At 45.0% G+C, this 20,124-nt stretch overlaps 1 protein-coding gene across 1 annotated transcript in view; it reads right to left on the bottom strand.

Moving 5' to 3' along the window:
• IFT140 (intraflagellar transport 140) overlaps positions 1-20,124 on the bottom strand; it is a 681,938-nt gene that overhangs the window by 83,317 nt on the left and 578,497 nt on the right. The window contains exon 21 of the mRNA XM_030212528.1: positions 8,118-8,213. Coding sequence (XP_030068388.1) covers positions 8,118-8,213 — 96 coding nt within the window. The remainder of the gene's footprint in view (positions 1-8,117; positions 8,214-20,124) is intronic.

Below are 20,124 nucleotides of genomic sequence, written 5' to 3'. Positions count from 1 at the left end.
GCACCCCAGTGCTCTCACCTTCTCTCACCTCACTCATCTCACTCTTCTTTATTCCTTCTGCAGCATCCCTCTTCCTGTGGGCCAGTTACTGCCCCCCAGGCCCCAAATGGGGCTGATGATATACTCTCATTATCCCTCCCTCTTTTTCTGCCGTCACCTACTATGTTTAGGAGCCCAACTAAGACTAAGGATGTTTCTCAAGCATATAAAATCTCTCCACCCTTATAAACTGCAAAAATCAATTGATTAAACATCCAGAACTAACATCATAATAGTTAATGATACTTTTTCTTCTAAAATGAGATCCAAATTTCATCCCCACAAACTTCTGACCAATAATTTGTGCTTGTACAATCTACAAGCTAACTGCAATAAATACAGATATAATATATGATCACAGACTCTAATAACTAGGGTTACCATAAATCCGGATTCCCCCGGACGTGTCCTCTTTTTCAGGGGAGTTTCAGGGGTCCGCACAGTTTTTACCAGCCTGCCCATTGTCCAGGTATCTTCCTGTTCCGGATCAGAGGGAGCATGGAACGAACAATGGACAGGCGCGTGCGGCACTCCCCCCCCCCCCCCAGCAGCGTGCACCTGGGCGGGGGTTCTTTCATGGGGGGGTGTCCTTTCGCTGGGGGGGGGGTCGTGCTGCATCCGGGGGGGGGGGCGCTCCACCCGGGGGGCGGGGCGCATCGGCGATCCACCCCGGGTGTCAGCCCCCCTAGGAACGCCACTGGGAGGAAGGTACATGACACCCATCTGGGTCATGCAATTAATCGTACGATTAAAAAATGTAATTGTGATCATTTGATTAGAAGTTTTAATCGATGTACTGCCCTAGTTTAAAGCTGTTACAAAGAAATTACTGTTTTTTCTTTAGTCTAACACAGATAAAAAGTATGATGCAGTATACTTTTGAAAACCTGTTTTTCTGGGCTCTGATTTGCCCAGGAACTCAAAATTCAACTAGGATGTACTGGCTTTTTCTCCAGTCTTGGCCAGGGAGAAAACAGAGAAAGAACTCTTTCTGAGTCCCTGTGAATAGTTATATTTGATAATCTGTGAGCAACTATATGTCTTGATCTCCCAGGTACTATTTAGATGGTAAACAAATGTTTAGATAGTGTTAGAATGGATCCATATTTCAGTTACCCGTTATTGTTTGCTGATTGCACCTTTTCTGTTCATTGTTCTAATTTTTCATGACAATAAACATTTTAAGTTTATTGCCTCTGCTTGTCTGAACTGACTAAGACTGCTGGTGGTTTGTGTGTTCGGTTTGTGAGTGCTTTCCAGGAACTGTGGGACCACTGGGAGTGTGGCCCCAGTAACCTAGAAATCACTAGGGATAATTTGAGAGCGGAGACTCACCCAGTTGGGACCCAGTCGGTGGAAGGAGGGTGCTACTGTTGAGCACAAGAGGCAGGTGCAGGCGGACCTGAGCTTTGCTGGGGATAGACCCTCTAAGTGGCCATGGGGTAGCCCCAGGTGGGTGGCTAGGCGTTTCATGACAGTTATGTAAGCCACATTGAACCTGAGCTTTTTTGGGGGAAAATGTGGGGTAGAAATGGAAAAAATAAATAAATATCAACTCTCCAACACTGAATGCAAGTATTTTAAAACCACAATCCTTCTGGTATTTCCCAGGGGAACTCCTGTATTCTCCTTTCTTGGATATATTACAGATGCTTTTCAGCAGGACTATGTATCCTTTTTACAGACTCCTGTCCGTGCCTATCCCAGAGAATAGTGTCCCAAAGGCTGTGCTCCTCTCAGTTTCATAGGTCCAGATCCCCTGTGGCCTGACCTTCCTCCAGCGGTGACCCCCACTCTGGAACCACCCTGATCTTGGGATGGGCACTCCCTGGCTCTGATCCCTGGCTGGGTCTCTCTTCCGCCCACACGTAGCTCCACTCCTCTCACCGTCCTTTTCCCTTTTATACATGGAATTTCAACCCACAATGATTCAAAGGTGTGATTTGTGTCCTGTTGAATTTGTAATCTATCCGAGTCAAGGCTCTCGTTAATATACAATGCTACCCCTCCACCAGTCCAGTCCACCCTATCGCTACGATATACTTTGTACCCCGGTATGACAGTGTCCCACTGGTTATCCTCCTTCCACCAGGTCTCAGTAATGCCTATTATATCCAATTTTTCATTTAGTGCAATATATTCCAACTCTTCCATCTTATTTCTTAGACGCTTAGCATTTGCATATAGACATTTCAGAGTATGTTTGTTGTTCCTATTTGCATGATGCTTAGTACTTGACACTATTGATTTGCCATCTTTTGTCTGATCTTTTGTTGAATTTAAGGGCACCTGGCCTACCACGGTCTGTTGTGCAACCTCACTATCCAGAAACCCTATTTTCCCTGTTTGTGAGGTATCCTTGCAAGATACCTTTATCCCGAACCATGCGCTTTTGAGCGACTGTCGGCCTTCTCCCCATTTCTAGTTTAAAAGCTGCTCTATCTCCTTTTTAAATGCCGATGCCAGCAGCCTGGTCCCACCCTGGTTAATGTGGAGCCCATCCTTTCGGAGTAGGCTCCCCCTTCCCCAGAATGTTGCCCAGTTCCTAACAATTCTAAAACCCTCCTCCCTGCACCATCGTCTCATCCACGCATTGACACTCCGGAGCTCTGCCTGTCTCTTTGGCCCTGCGCACGGAACAGGTAGCATTTCAGAAAATGCTACCCTAGAGGATCTGGATTTGAGCTTTCTACCTAAGAGCCTAAATTTGGCTTCCAGAACCTCTCTCCCACATTTTCCTATGTCATTGGTACCCACATGTACCAAGACAGCTATCTATGTGACGCGTGAGGTCCGCCACCTTCGCACCAGGCAGGCAAGTCACCAGGCGATCCTCACATCCACCAGCCACCCAACTATCTATCTATATGCCTAATGATCGAATCACCAACTACAACGGCTGTCCTAACCTATCCCTCCTGGGCAGCACTTGAAGACATATCCTCGGTGCGAGAGGATAGTACATCCCCTGGTGGGCAGGTCCTGGCTACAGGAGTACTTCCTACACTAGGGTGATGCTCTCCTTCTAGGAGACCTCCCTCCTCCAAGGTAGCACAAGGGCTACCAGACTGGAGGTGGGACTTATCTACAACATCCCCATTACAGCCAAGGATCACACTCTTCCCAGTTGGGATTCCCCTTTCTCTCCTCCAGGTCAGTGGCAGGGGACCATCAGACAACCAAAAAGAGTCCCCTTTCCAAAAAAAGCACACACTCCTCCTTATCGCCATCCAATCTCCTCCCCCTGTTAATCTTCAGTCCCAGGGCACTATTTCTCTGCATTTTATTTCAAAACTACTCCCCTTGGACTGGGCTTTCTCTCACCTAGGGACCACCCAGTCACTCCCCCCAGTGGCTCTCCACAGGGAGTTACTCTCTCAGTAATCCACAACCTAACAGGGGATTCCACTCTCCTCCCAGTTCACCAATCCCTTGCCCCCAAGGGATTATATTGGATTTTGTTCTCCCTTTCTCCTGAAGCAACAGCTCCCCACACAATTTTTCAACTTCATCTAACACATAACATTTCCTTTATCACATCTCATAGCAGAGCTGCCAAGGGGTCCTGATTTTTGAAAGGGAGATTTTAGTACATGCCCCTAGCCCTGCCCTATTCTGATTGGCACCACCCACTACCTAATGGCTTCACCCCCTGGCATACCTCAATCCCAAGGCCATTGAAGAAAATATTTTATTTACACCAGTGACCACAGGGATGGGTAAGAGGAAGCGTATCAGTTCACTGTATTATATCCCCTATCTAGCATCTATTCTCCCCAGTGGCATAACCACAAGAGGATCTCGCCCCCCCCCCCCAACTTGGAGCTTAAGCATACTCCAAAATTGTGGCACTGGTTGAATTGCTGGCGGAGATGCCCAAGCCCCCCTAGCTGAAGAAGTCCACTGCATGAGCCCCCTACCATACTGTTTGAGCAGTCGGCAGCGTGCTTCAGCCACCGATGCAGGACCTCCCGCATATACTCAATTCAGGCACTTGAAAATGGGAAATAAGATGACACCTTTTTATTGGACTTGCCTAATAACTTTTTCCATAAGCTTTCAGAGGCCAAAACCTCCTGCCTTAGGTCAGGTCACTGCTGTTATGGTATCCTCTTCCTAACTTGACGAAAGAAGCGTTGGTCTCTGAAGGCTAGTCAAAAATATATTAAAATGAGTCCAACACAAAGGTATCATCTTATTTTCTTTTTTTTTTTTTTTTGTTCAATCATTTTTATTAATTTTTAAATAACAAAAAGAAAGGAAATTAAGTACCAGAGACTTAATAATAGTTTAAGAAGTTTGATTATGTACACTGACTTGTAGAAGAATTATAGACATTGTTTACATCAACTCTAGGATCCCTGATTCTGTTTCATTACAGGTATTGTATATCTATAGGAATAAGCATATTACTAAATGTTAGAGGTGGAGATAAGAAATTATATATATATATGTAATTAGTACCCATTTATATTTGCATAGATTATAATAATTAATATTAACTGGATGAGTAATCGAGTATAGGAGACCAGGTTTTATTGAATGCTAAAAGGGAGCCGCATTTCTCTGCAGCAGCTTTTTCATATTTAGCGTAAAGACATACTGTATTCCACCACATATCATAAGATAACTTCGTAAAGTCCTTCCAATTTTGACATATCAGTTTTAAAGCAACTTGAATCAATATACGTAATAATTTGGCTATTTGAGGTTGTATTACCGTGTTTAAACCAAATTCTCCCGTGATTATGATTTTGTATGTTAGAGAGATCTTAAAATCTAGAATATGGGAAATAGTGTCCTCTATACGAGACCAATACTCATCCAGTATAGGACAATTGTAAATTAAGTGGTCTAAAGTACCTACATGGTTGTTACAAGACCAGCATCTATTTGAGACTTCTTTAGATATTTTGGAAAGTTTGTAAGGTGTCCACATAGCTCTATGCAAGATGTAGAATGATGATTGGGTAAGAGCAGATGATTTTGAGGATTTATATAGTAATGTTCGATCTTATTTTCTATCTTGTGTTTTATTTGTATTTATTAACCTTTATTAACACAGCTACCACATTACTTTATCCTAAAGTAATACAATTATTTTCTCTACCTTTGCTGTCTGGCCATTTTACTTTTTCCAATTGTGTTGGTCCCATTCTCTTGTTTCAGCTTTCCTTCGTCTTCTCTTAACTCTCTTGCCAAGGTTTCCTGTCCATTTGTCATTTTTCTCCCTCCTGTTTCTTTCAGTTTTCTTCAATTTATTTTTCTGCCTCTCTGTCCAGATTTAATTCATTCTTACTATCCAGTCTTTAATTTCCCTCTTTTTATTTTATCTACCTATGGCTTTTCATCTTTCCCTTACCCCTTGTTTATTTATTTATTTATTTATTGCATTTGTATCCCACATTTTCCCACCTCTTTGTGGGCTCAGTGTGGCTTACAATAAGATATGAATAATGGAAATACATTTGTTACAACTTGGTTATGGGCTACATTGTACAAGTTATGCGAGACCATCAAAGTATCGTTAGGAATTTAACAATGGGACATCAACATAGAAACATTGGAGGGAGACAATGGGAAGCTTAAAGGGCAGTATTAAGACACAAAGACATATGGAGGCATATTTTCAAAGCACTTAGCCGTCCAAAGTTCCATAGAAACCTATGGAACTTTGGAAGGCTAAGTGCTTTGAAAATATGCCTCATGGTGTACATATTTCTGTGAGTAAGTGTATGAGTGATGTGGAATTACGGGGGATGAGGGTCAGAAGTGGATGTATGATGCATTGATGAACAGTGAGTGTGGACTCTATGTGTTTTGGCTCTTTCCGTAAATTGTTTCGAACAGATGGGTCTTCAATTGTTTGCGGAAGGAAGCTTGTTCATAAATCGTTCTTAAGTTGCGCGGCAGTGTATTCCAAAGCTGCGTGCTCATGTGAGAAAAGGTTGACGCGTGTAGCGTCTTGTATTTCACGCCCTTGCAATTAGGGAAGTGGAGGTTGAGGTATGTTCGGGATGATCTTTTAGCATTTCTGGGTGGTAGGTCTATTAACTCGGACATGTAGGCTGGGGCTTCACCGTGAATGATCTTGTGGACTAGTGTGCATACCTTAAAAGTGACACGTTCCTTAAGTGGAAGCCAGTGTAGTTTCTCTCGTAGTGGTGTTGCCCTTTCATATTTTGGTTTTCCGAAGATGAGTCTGCCTGCTGTGTTCTGGGCTGTTTGAAGTTTCCTCAGTATTTGCTCTTTGCAGCCTTTGTATAGTGAGTTGCAGTAATCCAGATGGCTGAGTAATCCCCTATGCCCCTTGCTCTTATTCTCCAATCTTTCACTAACTTTATCCTCTCCCCCTTTCCATCCAGCATCTCCCCTCTTTCTCTCTACCCTTCCATCCAGTGTCTTCCCCTCTTTCTCTTTGCATTCTTCCATCCAGTGTCTCCTCTCTTTCTCTCAGTACCCTTCCATCCAGCGTCTTCCTTCTTTCTCTCCCTACCCTTCTATCCAGCGTTTTCCCTTTCTCTCCCCATCCTTCCACCCAACATCTACCCTCTCTCCCAATCCTTCCATCAGTGTCTTCCTCTCTCTCCTCTTTCTTCCATCCAGTGCCTCTTTCTCTCTACCCTTTTCCATTCAGCATTTTCCCTCTCTCCCCCATCCTTCCAGTGTCTCCCCTCTTTCTCTCTGCATCCTTCCATCCAGCATCTTCCCTTTTTCTCTCCCCATCCTTCCAGTGTCTCCCCCTCTTTCTCTCTGCATCCTTCCATCCAGCATCTTTTCTCTTTCTCTCCGTGACCTCCCTCTGATCTGAAGGGGGACAGAAATCAGCCGAAAAGGACTTTTGCCTGCAGCATCTCTTGAACTTGGTCAATGCTTCAGTGAGAATCTGGTCTACAGCCTTCCCAGGAGCAGCCTACTCATAGTTGCTGCATCAGGCCACGTGTCTTCACCATCTGCTGTAGCCAGAGAAATACTGAGACGCTGAAGGTAGTACTAGCTCCCTATAAGGCAGCTAACAGCTATTTTTCTCTGCTTCCATCTGCTGGCAGGGGTACAAGACCTACTTGTCTGGACTGGACAATAAGGAAAAACCTTTACAAAATTACCTCCTGCCTGTTTATGTTCAGTGCCACTGAAGTGCCAGGTGAAGTTAACCAGAGAAAAATACTTAACTTTTCTTCTCATTGGGTTGCTAGATATTGTCTAAAACATACCCAACATCACGGAGTGGAGGAGTGGCCTAGTGGTTAGGGTGGTGGACTTTGGTCCTGGGGAACTGAGGAACTGAGTTTGATTCCCACTTCAGGCACAGGCAGCTCCTTGTGACTCTGGACAAGTCACTTAACCCTCCATTGCCCCATGTAAGCCGCATTGAGCCTGCCATGAGTGGGAAAAGTGCGGGGTACAAATGTAACAAAAACAAAACTTGTATTTTCATTTTGAAAGCTGTCTCAGGTACTAAGTGCCTATGGACATCTGCTTTTTTGGGGGCAGTACTTTCTTCATGAAAAATAACTCTTGTACATTTGAAAATGTAATCTATGCACATTATTTTCCTATCCCCAACATAGACCTGCACCTTTCTATAACTAAAAGTATGTATGGTATGGGACCCTGTGCATATTGTTATCTGAGTTAAGGGTTGGCAATTTTCAGACTGTCCTTTTACCCAGGTAAATGGATAAATAGGCACTTATTTTGAGACTATTTAGGCATCTATGTGTCTTTATAAAAGTCTCACATAACCTACTGACATTGCAGCTAAAATGCTGCTACATACATTTACACTAACTGAAACAGACACATAGGTACCTATTTTATAAATTATGCACATAATTCATGACTCTTCACAAACTAGGCTCCCTAACATGCCTTCAGGTCAGTAAGAAAAAAGTATGTAATTCTATATTTGCAACCAGTGAGGTAATCTTATTTGAGACCTTTTATGTTCTAATGCAGGTAAAATGTGGCTTACACATGAAGTCTTTTAAAAATATTACCTCCCCCCCACCCAACCAGAAGGCTCTGTAGTACTTAAAGTTTGAGTCAGTCTTCAACACCTGGTGCCCATCACTTACTTGTCCTTCATTTTATTGACATAGATCTCTAGGGCCTGCAAGTCCTCCAGCAGCATTCTGGGTACCTCAAAACGATGAGTGTCTGATTTCTCATAGCTATATGGAAAAGGTCATATAAGAAAACTATAATTATTTCCCGAAGATCATTCTCACCTAACGCCACATGGTGAAAGGGTTGGTTATTACGGTTGCATTGATGGTAGTGCACAGTTTACCTCTTTGTGGCTGTCTCAACACAGAACAAGTATATTTGTTATTCCTTTACATTAATGGTACTATTGCATAATAATGTAGTGATTCAGCATGTATTTTACAAACATCTATCCTAAACCATCTTTGTGTCAATATTCAAAAGAACAAACATTTAGCAGTGTCACGAAATGTGTAAGTTCCCTATCTGTGGATTTTTGGTAGCACTGTCTAGATAGTTCCATTGAAAATCCATCTAACCACTGCACCACAACTAATTATACATTTACAAGGCAATTCTATAACAGGCACCTAGTAACAGCCTATAAGGAGTGCAGCTGCTTATTTTCCTTTATAGAATACTAACGTAACATCAAAAATATGCACCTATAAGTTAGGCACAAGCATTTACACCAGCCATAGAGCTGTTGTACATGTTTGCACCTAAATGTCAGAAGACACATGTGTAACATACAGTATTGTACAAGTTACATGCATAACTGGAAGTCCTGCCCAGACTCCACCCTTATGTGTGACTCCCCTTGAAAAAATATGCAGTATGTAAGTTATGCATGTATTTACAGAATAGTACTTAGGCAGAATTCTGCCATTTACATGCCTATTTTCATTTATATGCATAAATGTCGTCATTTTAAATACTGACATACATATTAGGCGTGCAACTGTTAGCGCTTAAGAATTACCTCCATGGGGGGAGGTCACCCAGAGGGTGCCTGATTGGCATATATTCTGTAAAGGAAAGTAGGCACCTACTTTTGTTTATAGAATACTAGCCTAACCGGGTATTTCTCCAAGGACAAGCAGGCTGCTTGTTCTCACATGTGGGTTGACGTTTGCGTCGGCCCAGGAAACGGCAAATTTTCACCAGCAAAATTAAAAAGTTTTGCTAGAGTTTTCTGGCGCACGTGCAGCGCGCACCGTGCATGCATAGATGACTTCCCGTCCGTCGCGTGAGCGTGCCTCCTCAGTTCTTTTTTGTCCACGATGAGGTGACAGGATTTTTTCTTGCTCTCCTCGTTCTTGGCCCAGGAACAGAGTTTGACGACTATTTCTTTTATTATTTTAGTCATTAAAAAAAGATTCCCGTAGTTACTTTTAGTATTTTTTCTCTATTTTAAGTTTACTTTCTTTTTGACACGTCCGGCCTTTAGGCCACGCGGTCGGGTTTTCTCCCTTTTTGTGTTCTTCTCTTTTTTGGCACAATTGCGTCGTTTGATTTCGCCAAAGCACCCAGCGGCTTCAAACGTTGTACTCGGTGCAACCGGACCATCTCAGGTACCGATACCCACGCCAGGTGTATCCAGTGCCTTGGGCCCGACCATAGCCCAGTCGCTTGCAATCTGTGTCTTCGTATGAAGAAATGGACCCAAGTGTCTCGAGAAGCCCAACGAGAAAAGCTTTTTGGGGCTCGGTTCAATCCTTCGACGTCAACTTCGGTACCGAGGTTGGCGGCGGCGACATCGAAAGCAGCATCGATGTCGGGAAGAGAGGTAATGGCTGCTGAGAGACCAACTCGCGCTGGGAGCAGCGAGGCATCGAGTGGGTCTCCACCTGCCTTGAGACCTCCTGTTATGCAGGCCCCCCGGGACCGACCTTCATCGGACCAGGCCCCGAAGAGACGTGAGGATTCCTCGTCCTCCTCATCGGTACCAAGGAGTCTCGATGACAGGCATCGAGCGAAGGCGAAGAAGCACTGTCGTTCTCCTTCGACACACGGTACTGGGAGCTCCGGGTTGTCAAGAGAGTTGGTACCCGAGAAGCGTCGGCGCCGAGAGGATCGCTCCCCCTCGATACAGGAGGTGCCGATGCATCGGTCTCCTAGCAGCCCGGTACCTGCTCCCTGAGCCTCCATGGATTCTGACACCGCCTGTTCCACTGACCCCGCAGCCTTCTCCGATGGCGGTTCTTGATGAGAGCATCTGGGCCTTCTTTCCAGAACTTCTGAAGGGACTGCTACGACAGTGAGCTTCAGTATTGGGGGTGCTTGCACTTTCTGTACCGTCTGCTGCAGCAGTGTCTGGCCCTTCTCCTGCGGTGAGGTCCCCGACCGCGGTGCCGCCTGCGGCATCGGCGTCAGCTACCACCCAGGTCGACTCTCCTTCAATGTCGGTGGAGGGAACTTCGCCACAGTCGGACCAGGCGTCGGCCTCTCGACATTGCCATAGAGGACATCGTTCCTTGGCGTCGAGGCAGGTTCAGTGTCAAAGTACCTTAACACAGGTTTTATCTGACACTGAGCAGGAGCGTTTGTGGGAGTCAGAGGAAGATCCCAGGTACTTTTCTTCTGATGAGTCCTTTGGGATTCCCTCTGATCCTTCCCCTCCGCCAAAGAGGAGACTATCTCCACCGGAGAATCTATATCTTTTTCCTCTTTTGTCCGGGAAATGGCTATGGCTATTCCCTTCCCTGTGGAGGTTGAGGATAAGCCCAGGACTGAGATGCCTGAGGTCCTGGATTATTGTTCTCCACCAAAAGAGGCCGTGACAGTTCCTCTGCATAAGGTACTGAAGGAAGTCCTTATGCGAAACTGGTCGGCCCCTCTGTCTGGCCCTGTGGTCCCAAAGAAAGCTGAATCCCAGTATTAGATCCACGGTGAACCTGGATTGATGAGGTCTCAGTTATCTCACAATTCCATGGTGGTGGACTCCGCCCTCAAGAGAGACAGGAGTACTAGAGACTATGCTTCGGCGCCCCCAGGCAGAGAGGCTAGAACTCTTGATTCTTTTGGGAGAAACACGTATCAGGCCGCTATGCTCACTGCCAAGATTCAGTCATACCATGTCTTCACAAGCGTGCACTTGCGAGACTCGATATGGCAACTGTCGAGTTGCCGGGGGGACAACCTTTTTGGTGAAAAAGTAGAGGATCTTGTTGATCAGATCAAGAAGCATAATGATGCTATGGATTCTCTCTCCCACCGGGCGCCTTCTGCTACTGCCTCCTCATCTAGGAGGTATTTTGGAGGGAAGAGAAGTGCTCCCTATTCCTATCCTAGGTACACTCCTGCTTCTCGGCAGGCTGCCCAGGCTCAGCCCCAGCTCGCTCATTCTCGTCAACAGCATGCGTCTAAGGCCCATACTGCTCCCCAGCAAAAGCAAGGGATGGGCTTTTTTTTTTTTTTTAAAGGGACGGGCTTTTGACTGGCTCCAGTGAAGCACAGACTCAATAAAAGTGTCCGTACCGGACAACTTGCAGGTCGGAGGGAGGTTGATATTTTTTCACCAAAGGTGGCCTCTCATAACCTCCGACCGGTTTCGTGATCAATTACTCCAAGTCCCATCTCACCCCAGTACAGAAGTTGGAATTCATTGGGGTGCTGTTGAACACAAAGACAGCTCGAGCTTATCTTCCTGACGCAAGGGCAGACAACCTCCTGTCCCTGGTGTCCATGGTTTCAGCGTCTCAACAGATCACGGCTCGGCAGATGTTGAGACTTCTGGGGCACATGGCCTCCATACTTCATGTAACTCCCATGGCACGTCTACATATGAAATCAGCTCAAGGGACCCTAGTTTCCCAGTGGTATCAAGCTGTGGGGGATCTAGAGGATGTAATCCAACTGCCCACCAACTTTCGGAATTCCCTTCAGTGGTGGATGATTTGATCCAATTTGACCTTGGGACGCCCATTCCAAATTCCTCCTGGGGTGGGGAGTTCCTATAGATGGGCTTCACACTTGAGCTTGGTCATTTCAGGAAAAAGGTCTTCAGATCAACCTCCTGGGATTGCGAGCGATCTGGAATGCTCTAAAGGCTTTCAGAGATCGGCTGTCCAACCAAATAATTTTAATTCAGACAGACAATCAGGTTGCCATGTATTACACCAACAAGCGGGGGGAGGGGGGGGCACCGGATCTCGCCCTCTGTGTCAGGAAGCCGTTCAGATGTGGCTTTGGGCACGCCGTCATGGCATGTTTCTCCAAGCCACTTATCTGGCAGGCATAAACAACAGTCTGGCCGACAGAATGAGCAGGATAATGCAACCTCATGAGGGTCACTGAACAAGGGCGTAGTCTGCAAGATTTTCCGAGCGTGGGGCACCCCCTTGGTGGATCTTTTGGCCACTCAGATCACAAAGTTCCTCAGTTCTGTTCCCGGCTTCAGGCCCATGACAGACTAGCGTCAGATGCCTTTCTCCTACATTGGGGAACAGGCCTTCTGTATGCGTATCCTCCCATATCTCTAGTACGGAAGACTTTGCTGAAACTCAAACAAGACTGCGGAAACATGATTCTGATTGCGCCCTCTTGGCACCATCAGATTTGGTTCCCTCTTCTTCTGGAGTTGTCCGCCGAGAAACCGTGGAGATTGGACTGTTTTCCAATCCTCATCACCCAGAACGAGGGGTCGCTTCTACATCCCAACCTCCAATCTCTGGCTCTCACGGCCTGGACGTTGAGAGCTTAGAAATTGCCTCTTTAGGTCTTTCAGAGGGTGTGTCTCCTGAGTCTTGCTTGCTTCCAGGAAAGATTCCACGAAAAAGTGTTATTCTTTCAAATGGAGGGTTTGCTGTCTGGTGTGACAGCAAGGCCCTAGATCCTTTTTCTTTTCCTACACGGACCCTGCTTGAATACCTTCTACACTTATCAGAGTCTGGTCTTAAGACCAACTCCGTAAGAGTTCACCTTAGTGCGATTAGTGCTTTTCATCGCCGTGTAGAGGGTAAGCCTATCTCTGGACAGCCTTTTTTTTTAGTAGTTCGCTTCATGAGAGGTTTGCTTTTGTCAATGCCCCAAGTTAAACCTCCAACAGTGTCATGAGATCTCAACGTCGTTCTCACACAGCTGATGAAAGCTCCTTTTGAGCCACTGAATTCCTGTCATCTGAAGTAGTACTTGACCTGGAAGGTCATTTTCTTGGTGGCTGTTACTTCAGCTCATAGGGTCAGTGAGCTTCAGGCCTTAGTAGTGCATGCACCTTATATTAAGTTTCATCACAACAGAGTAGTCCTCAGCACGCACCCTAAGTTTCTGCCGAAAGTGGTGTCAGAGTTCCATCTGAACCAGTCGATTGTCTTGCCAACATTCCCCCCCCCCCCCCCCCCCCCCCCGTCCTCATACCCACCCTGGCGAAAGCAGTTTGCATACCCTGGACTGCAAGAGAGCACTGGCCTTTTACGTGGCGTGGACAAAGCCTTTCAGACAGTCCGCCCAGTTGTGTTTCGACCTCAACAGGAGGGGAGTCGCCATCGGAAAACGCACAATCTCCAATTGGCTAGCAGATTGCATTTCCTTCACTTACGCCCAAGCTGGGCTGACTCTGGAGGGCCATGTCACGGCTCACAGAATCTGTTTGGGGTTTAGAATCCAACTCCACCCTCCTAGTCCTATTTTTGTTTTGTTCCAGGCTGCACTCTCAGTTAGTTGTTTATGGTTTCAGGTCAATCTATGTTATGTCCTCACCGTTGCGAGGCCAAATTGACCAATGTTCATTGTTTTGAGTGAGCCTGGTTGCTAGGGATACCCCACATGTGAGAACAAACAGCTTGCTTGTCCTCGGAGAAAGCGAAGATACTTACCTGTAGCAGGTATTCTCCGAGGACAGGAGGCTGATTGTTTTCACAAACCCGCCCACCTCCCCTTTGGAGTTGTTGTTTATTTATATTTATACTTTTTGATTAAACTGAGGAGGCACGCTCACACGACGGGTGGGAAGTCGTCCGCATACGCGCGCGCCAGAAGATTCTAGCAAAACTTTTTAGTTTTGCTGGTGAAATTTTGCCATTTCCTGGGCCAACACGGACGTCGACCCACATGTGAGAACAATCAGCCTGCTGTCCTCGGAGAATACCTACTACTGGTAAGTATTTTCGCTAAACATGCATATGCACTTAGGCGTGAGCTGGTGTAAATGTGTGCGTCCATATTCTGGAGATATGCATGTAACTTAATGTTTAATTTACAAGTTAATACCTCCGAGTCCGACAGAGTTAAGCAAGGTAAGTGATTTGTTTAAAATCTTAAAAAATTTATAAGAAAGCAAATAGTGTACCGATGAAGAGGTTGATGTTGATATATATCGCCACGTAAAGCCTGTAAGGGTGGTGGGCGGTGAACATCACTGAGGTCACTTTAATAAAAGAATGTATGAATGCTGTATATTTTTATGAATTGGTTGAAGGACTGTTCGTGACAATATGTAAATCCATTGTGAAAGAAAAAAATATGGGAAGATATTGACTAGGTTCATAAATCCTTTTGGAAATATTTGATATTGGACCAGTCTAAATTTAGAATTTTTGCCGAATTTATTTATTACATTTGTACCCCGCTCTTTCCCACATACAGCAGGTCCAGTACGGCTTACATTGTAAAAGAAAGCATCTTACATGGTAAAGAATACAGTAAAAACATGGAAATGTAGGAACAGTATTATAAATTGTGATGATAATAACTACTTACATTATGAAAGGCATTACAAAGGACATGTGAAAAGAACATAATGAACTAGAATAGGGAAGGTGGACAAGGATATGATAGGTGAAAGGGAAGGAGAATGGGAGGGAAATGGTAAAGGATGGAGGGAAGAAGATGAGGGATGGAGTATAACATTGGGGTCAGAGTAAGCGTCGATGTCTTAGCAGGAGTATCGTAGGTGATCTGGTGGAATTAAGCTGGTCCATTAGGGTAAAGTTGCTTGAAAAATGGGACTTTAACATTTTCCTGAAAGGTAAATATTGAGTAATTTACAAGTTATGCATGTAAGTGTGCACCCTACCCTCGTTCTGCCCATAGACCACCCATGTGTATGCCCACCTGCAAACTACATGCTATTAGAGATATATACGTAGTAACAGAATAGCACTTGGGCAGTATATTGGCATTTATGTGCATCTATGACATATTCCACTGATTTATGCGCATATGTGGCACCTAAATGTAGGTGCCCACGTTAAATTACCCCAATAATGGTGATATCAAGCTGCTATCCATACTGCTAAGCAGTTTCATTTAGGATTGCAAAACAGCTGTAAACAAGGAGTCCTAAATGAAACCGCATAGCTATATGGATAAAGGCTGAATATTGTTGCCTTATAGATGGTGACAGAGATCGATTTGATGTATATTCCATGCCACAGCCTATCCATTAAGTGGTTCTGAATATATACATTTTTTTTAAACACTGTGGCCAGCCTTTAAAAAACTTAAATCATGTTGAAAATGTACCTACTTGTTTCTTAGTGTTTTTCAACAAGTCTGAAAAGTACTTATGTGGTTGTTCAATTTGTCCGTTTATCTGGCAGGATAACTTTAATTAAAGTGATCCAATTGGGGGGGGGGGGGGGACAAGGAAGGGGGAAGATAGGGAGGGGGTTTCAATGTTAAAATCTATTTGATGCTGTACAATACTGTATTTTCTTTTGCTGTAATATTTTCCCCTTTTTCTTTTTGGGGAAAGTATCTGTTAAGCTTTGCCATCAATAAAAAAAAGTTGAAATCTAAAGTGATCCAATCAGGTTCAGACAATGTAAAGATCAGTCATAGTCCTGGTATTTACCCAACTGATATTCACATTCACTAGACCCTAATTAGTGGTTGTCAGAAAATATAGATTAGCTTCACCAAAAGCATATTGTTACATTTCCATGCTTGAACTGTGTTAAAGATAAAACTGAAAAGTAGACACATATTATAAAATCCATATACTGTATATGATTTTGACTACTTTGTTTTACGTTGTCCATTTGGAAGCGCCTCTCCACAGCTGCTGTGTATATTTTCAGCATGCTCAGTCTTGGACTGAGTCAAAAATTAAAACTCAGGTCTCCAGGTGAAAACAAAAAAAATGTAAAGTACTAAGCTACTGAACACCAAAATACAAGACCTACTCAGAACTTGTCTTAACATTGCATAATATTTTCATCATGTTTCTATGGTATTACAGGGGTTGCATTGGTTGTCAGTTAAATGGCCTATCTTATTTTTTAAAGGATTGAATAATGATGTCCCTCTAACACTGGCTACTACATTATGGATTAACTGTCTCCCCCCCTCCATTACCATCAGGAGACAAATTGTTACTAGATGTTCCTTCTTTTAGATATATCCAGTTGGTCCAGTTGGAAGAATATAGATCTTAATACATTTCTTGATTAGCTTTCGAAGGTTGCCCTTTCCGATCTGACGAAGAAGGGCAACCCTCGAAAGTTAATCAAGAAATGTATTAAGTTATATCCAATAAAAAAGGTATCATCTTATTTTCTTTTCCATGTTTTATTTTGTTTGATTTCTATTGATTACCTTTAAAAGTGGACTAACACGGGAGGAAGTGACGTCATCAACTGCAATGGTTGCATGAAAAATTAACTCCTGCTCCCCTTCGCATTAAACTATATTCTTATGCAAGTTTAAGCTCCCAGCAGTAAAGAAATCACGTGAGCTGAGCTGCGGTGACTCGAGGATTGCATACTTCTCTTTTGGAGATGAATCGTCAGGCAGATCTTACACAATTCGGGTTCGCAAGCGCTACCGCGAACCGCATGGCGAGCTCACAGTTGGAGGCCCCACAGCAGGATCAACATCCAGGAGAAGCATCTCTGCCAGAGCTGTTCGGATCACCGGTGGAAACCGCTAAGATGGCTGCGGAGTCCTTTGATGAGCTTAAAGAATGGCTAAGTGTGATCAGCCGCGATCTTAAAGCAGAGCGCACCGATCTGGCCACCCTGGAAGCGGACCTACGTGGGGAAATCCGGGAGCTCGGGTCCAGAGTGGAGGAAGCAGAGACCCGAATGGATGATCAGGCGGAGGAATTAAGTTCGATAAATCGATGTGACAAAACGCAGGCAGAAATGCAGCAACTTACAGATAAGATTGAAGACCTTGAGAACCGGGGCCGCAGGCGCAATCTGCGTTTCCGGGGATTACCCGAGGTCCCGTTATATCAGGACTGTGAAGCAACGGTGCAGCAACTTGTCAGCTCATTGTTAAAGGAGTCGGGTGCTATGATTGAACCCGAGAGGATCTTGTTGGAGCACTGCCACAGAGCCCTGGGCCCTACATGAGGTTATCTCTCGAAAGACATCATAGCCTGCTTTCAGGACTTTAAATTAAAGGAGCAGGTGTTGCAGGCGGCCCGCAAAATGAATAACTTTAAATGGGACACTTATGACATCGAAATTTATCAAGATTTAGCTGCAGCAACCCTGAAGCGTAGAGCCGCATTAAAGCCAGTTACTATTAAACTTCGAGAACTGGGGATCAAGTACTGTTGGCGGCATCTGTTCGCCCTGGTTTTTTACAGGGATGGCCGCATGCAGCAAATTAAATCGATAGAGGAAGCTTGGGAGATCTTACCAGAGGGAGGTACTGTGGAGCTTACGACCACAGCGGGAAGCTCACGAGCGACATCCCTACCTTCGTGTCCGAGATGGCAGCGAGTTGAAAAAGGCAACAAGCGCCTGCAGCGTCAAATATCTGATGGACAGCTGACCTGATTGCAAGGAATGGGATGGCTCTTTGTCAGGCTATCTGGTCTGTTTGCTGTATGAGTGGAGTTAGATTTGAGCAGTCTTCCTGTTTAAGCTGCTGAATAAGTTACTGTTGGGAATAAGAAATATATCTTAATTTAAGTTTCTATTGGAAGTTCTGTAACGGGAGGGGAGCAGAGAGATCATGTCACCTCTTTTCATTTGACACCTCTCTGCGGTGTTATAAGGGAGAATCTTAATGTTTTGGGTGTGGGGGGGGGGGGTTGGTTGGTTGAAATGGGAAGAGGGGGGGGGAGGGGGAGGGAGGGGGAGGGAGGGGGAGGTGGGGTTCTTCGGGAGGGGGTTACTATTATGCATAGGCATTGGAAGTGCTCTAATAGCCTGGGGAAGGCCCATAGTTATACTTGCTTTGAACCCTTATGACTCAGCTTACGTGTTTATCTGTGAATGTAAGGGGGCTCAATACTCCCATAAAATGTAAAAGGCTGTTTAGAGAGGCGAATCAGGTGGGTGCTGATCTCATGTTGGTTCAAGAAACACACTTGCTGCCAAACATGAATATCTAATTTGTAATCCAAAATACCCCCTTCAATATCTAGCGTCTAATAGGCAGCAAAATAAAATGGCGGGTGTGGGGATATTCTTCAAGCATGACCGTGCATGGGAGGTTCAAACGGTTAAGATGGATCCTGGGGGCAGATTTGTCATTGTGGTGGTTACCCTTGAGGGACAAGTGTACACTATAGTTAATGTCTATGCTCCAAATCAGTCCCAGGGGGAGTTTTTTTGAGTCCCTTAGCGCTCATTTGACAAAATATGTGCAGGGGGAGTTGCTTTTGGGCGGAGATTTTAATGTGACAATGGACCCCGCGGTCGATAATTCTACGGGGATGGCTGGCTATGCACATTCAGAACGGGATAAGTTACTACAGTTTTTGAATCAGTGGGAGCTGGTGGACGTTTGAAGGGTAATGCATGGGGATGAGAGGGATTATACTTGTTATTCGGCACCACATGACATTTACTCGAGAATTGATATGTGGATGGGGAGTGCAGGAATAGTTCTTCGGACAGAGTCCACAGAGATTCATATACGCTCTTGGTTGGATCATGCCCCGATTACTATCACCTTGCGGGGCTTTCATGTGCCCGGGGGGGGGGGGGGGGGGGGTAGAAATTGGTGGTTCCCAGATGGGTTATTGGATGATCCTAGCCATGTTAAGCAAATTGAGGGGGAACTTAGAGAATTTTTGCAATTTAATGATACACCAGAAACACGGCCAGAGATTTTATGGGAGAGTTTGAAAGTGGTGATCCGTGGGAAGTTGATATCATTGCACTCACATATACACAAGGAATCCAGGGAGAAAGAAGCAGAACTTAGGCAGATTGTTCAGCAGTTAGAAATGCTGGTTAAACAACAACAAGCTAGTGCCAGTCAACAAGAGGAGCTGCATAGAGCTAGAGTACAGTTACTAAATTTGGAGCTCTCTATTATCAAGGAACAAATGCAACAAACCCAACAGGAATATTATGAGTTTAATAATAAGACTAGCAAACTTTTAGCGTATAAACTGAAGCAATTGGCGAGTCGCAATGCCATTGGTAAGGTTAGAGATGAGGAGGGGCAGAGCTGGGAGCACCTAGAGGATATCCAACGACTATTTGTAAAATACTATCAGATGCTGTATAAGCAGGAAGATCCTCTGGTGGGAGAGGCGGTGCAGCGCCTTTTGGACAGGGTGGAGCTGTCAAAGCTAAGCCAGGCGGAGCAGGACCGGCTTTCTGCACCTATAGAGCTTGAGGAGGTGGTTACGGCCATTAAGGGCTGGAGGGAATGCGCCGGGAGCAGATGGCTATAGCAATCAATTTTATAAATGTTATGGCTCCATTTTGGCACCCCTTTTGCTTAGAGTGTTTAATGCTATTCAATCGGATGCGGTTCTCCCCCGGTCTTGGAGGCTGGCCAGCATGGTTCTGCTTCTTAAGCCGCATAAAGATCCACAAAGCTGCAGTTCCTATCGGCCAATTTCCCTGTTAGGGACAGACTATAAAATTCTAACCACAATCCTGGCATGTCGGTTACAAGTAGTGTTACCCCGTCTGGTTCATGAGGATCAGGCGGGGTTCATAGCACACAGGCAAACTTTTGATAATACCAGGCGGGCACAATACTTACTGGACAGAATTGAGAAGACGGGGCACCCAGCGGTCTTTCTCTCGCTAGATACGGAGAAAGCATTTGATAGAGTGCTGTGACCATTTCTTTTAGAATTGTTGCGGAGAGTGGGTTTTAGTGGGCAGTTCTTTAGTTGGGTTACAGCTCTCTATCGACACCCCCTGTCACAATTAAGAATTAATGGTATTGACT

Source organism: Microcaecilia unicolor, chromosome 8, assembly GCF_901765095.1.
Source record: "Microcaecilia unicolor chromosome 8, aMicUni1.1, whole genome shotgun sequence".
Taxonomy (NCBI): domain Eukaryota; kingdom Metazoa; phylum Chordata; class Amphibia; order Gymnophiona; family Siphonopidae; genus Microcaecilia; species Microcaecilia unicolor.
This window is presented reverse-complemented; position numbering and strand designations above follow the sequence as displayed.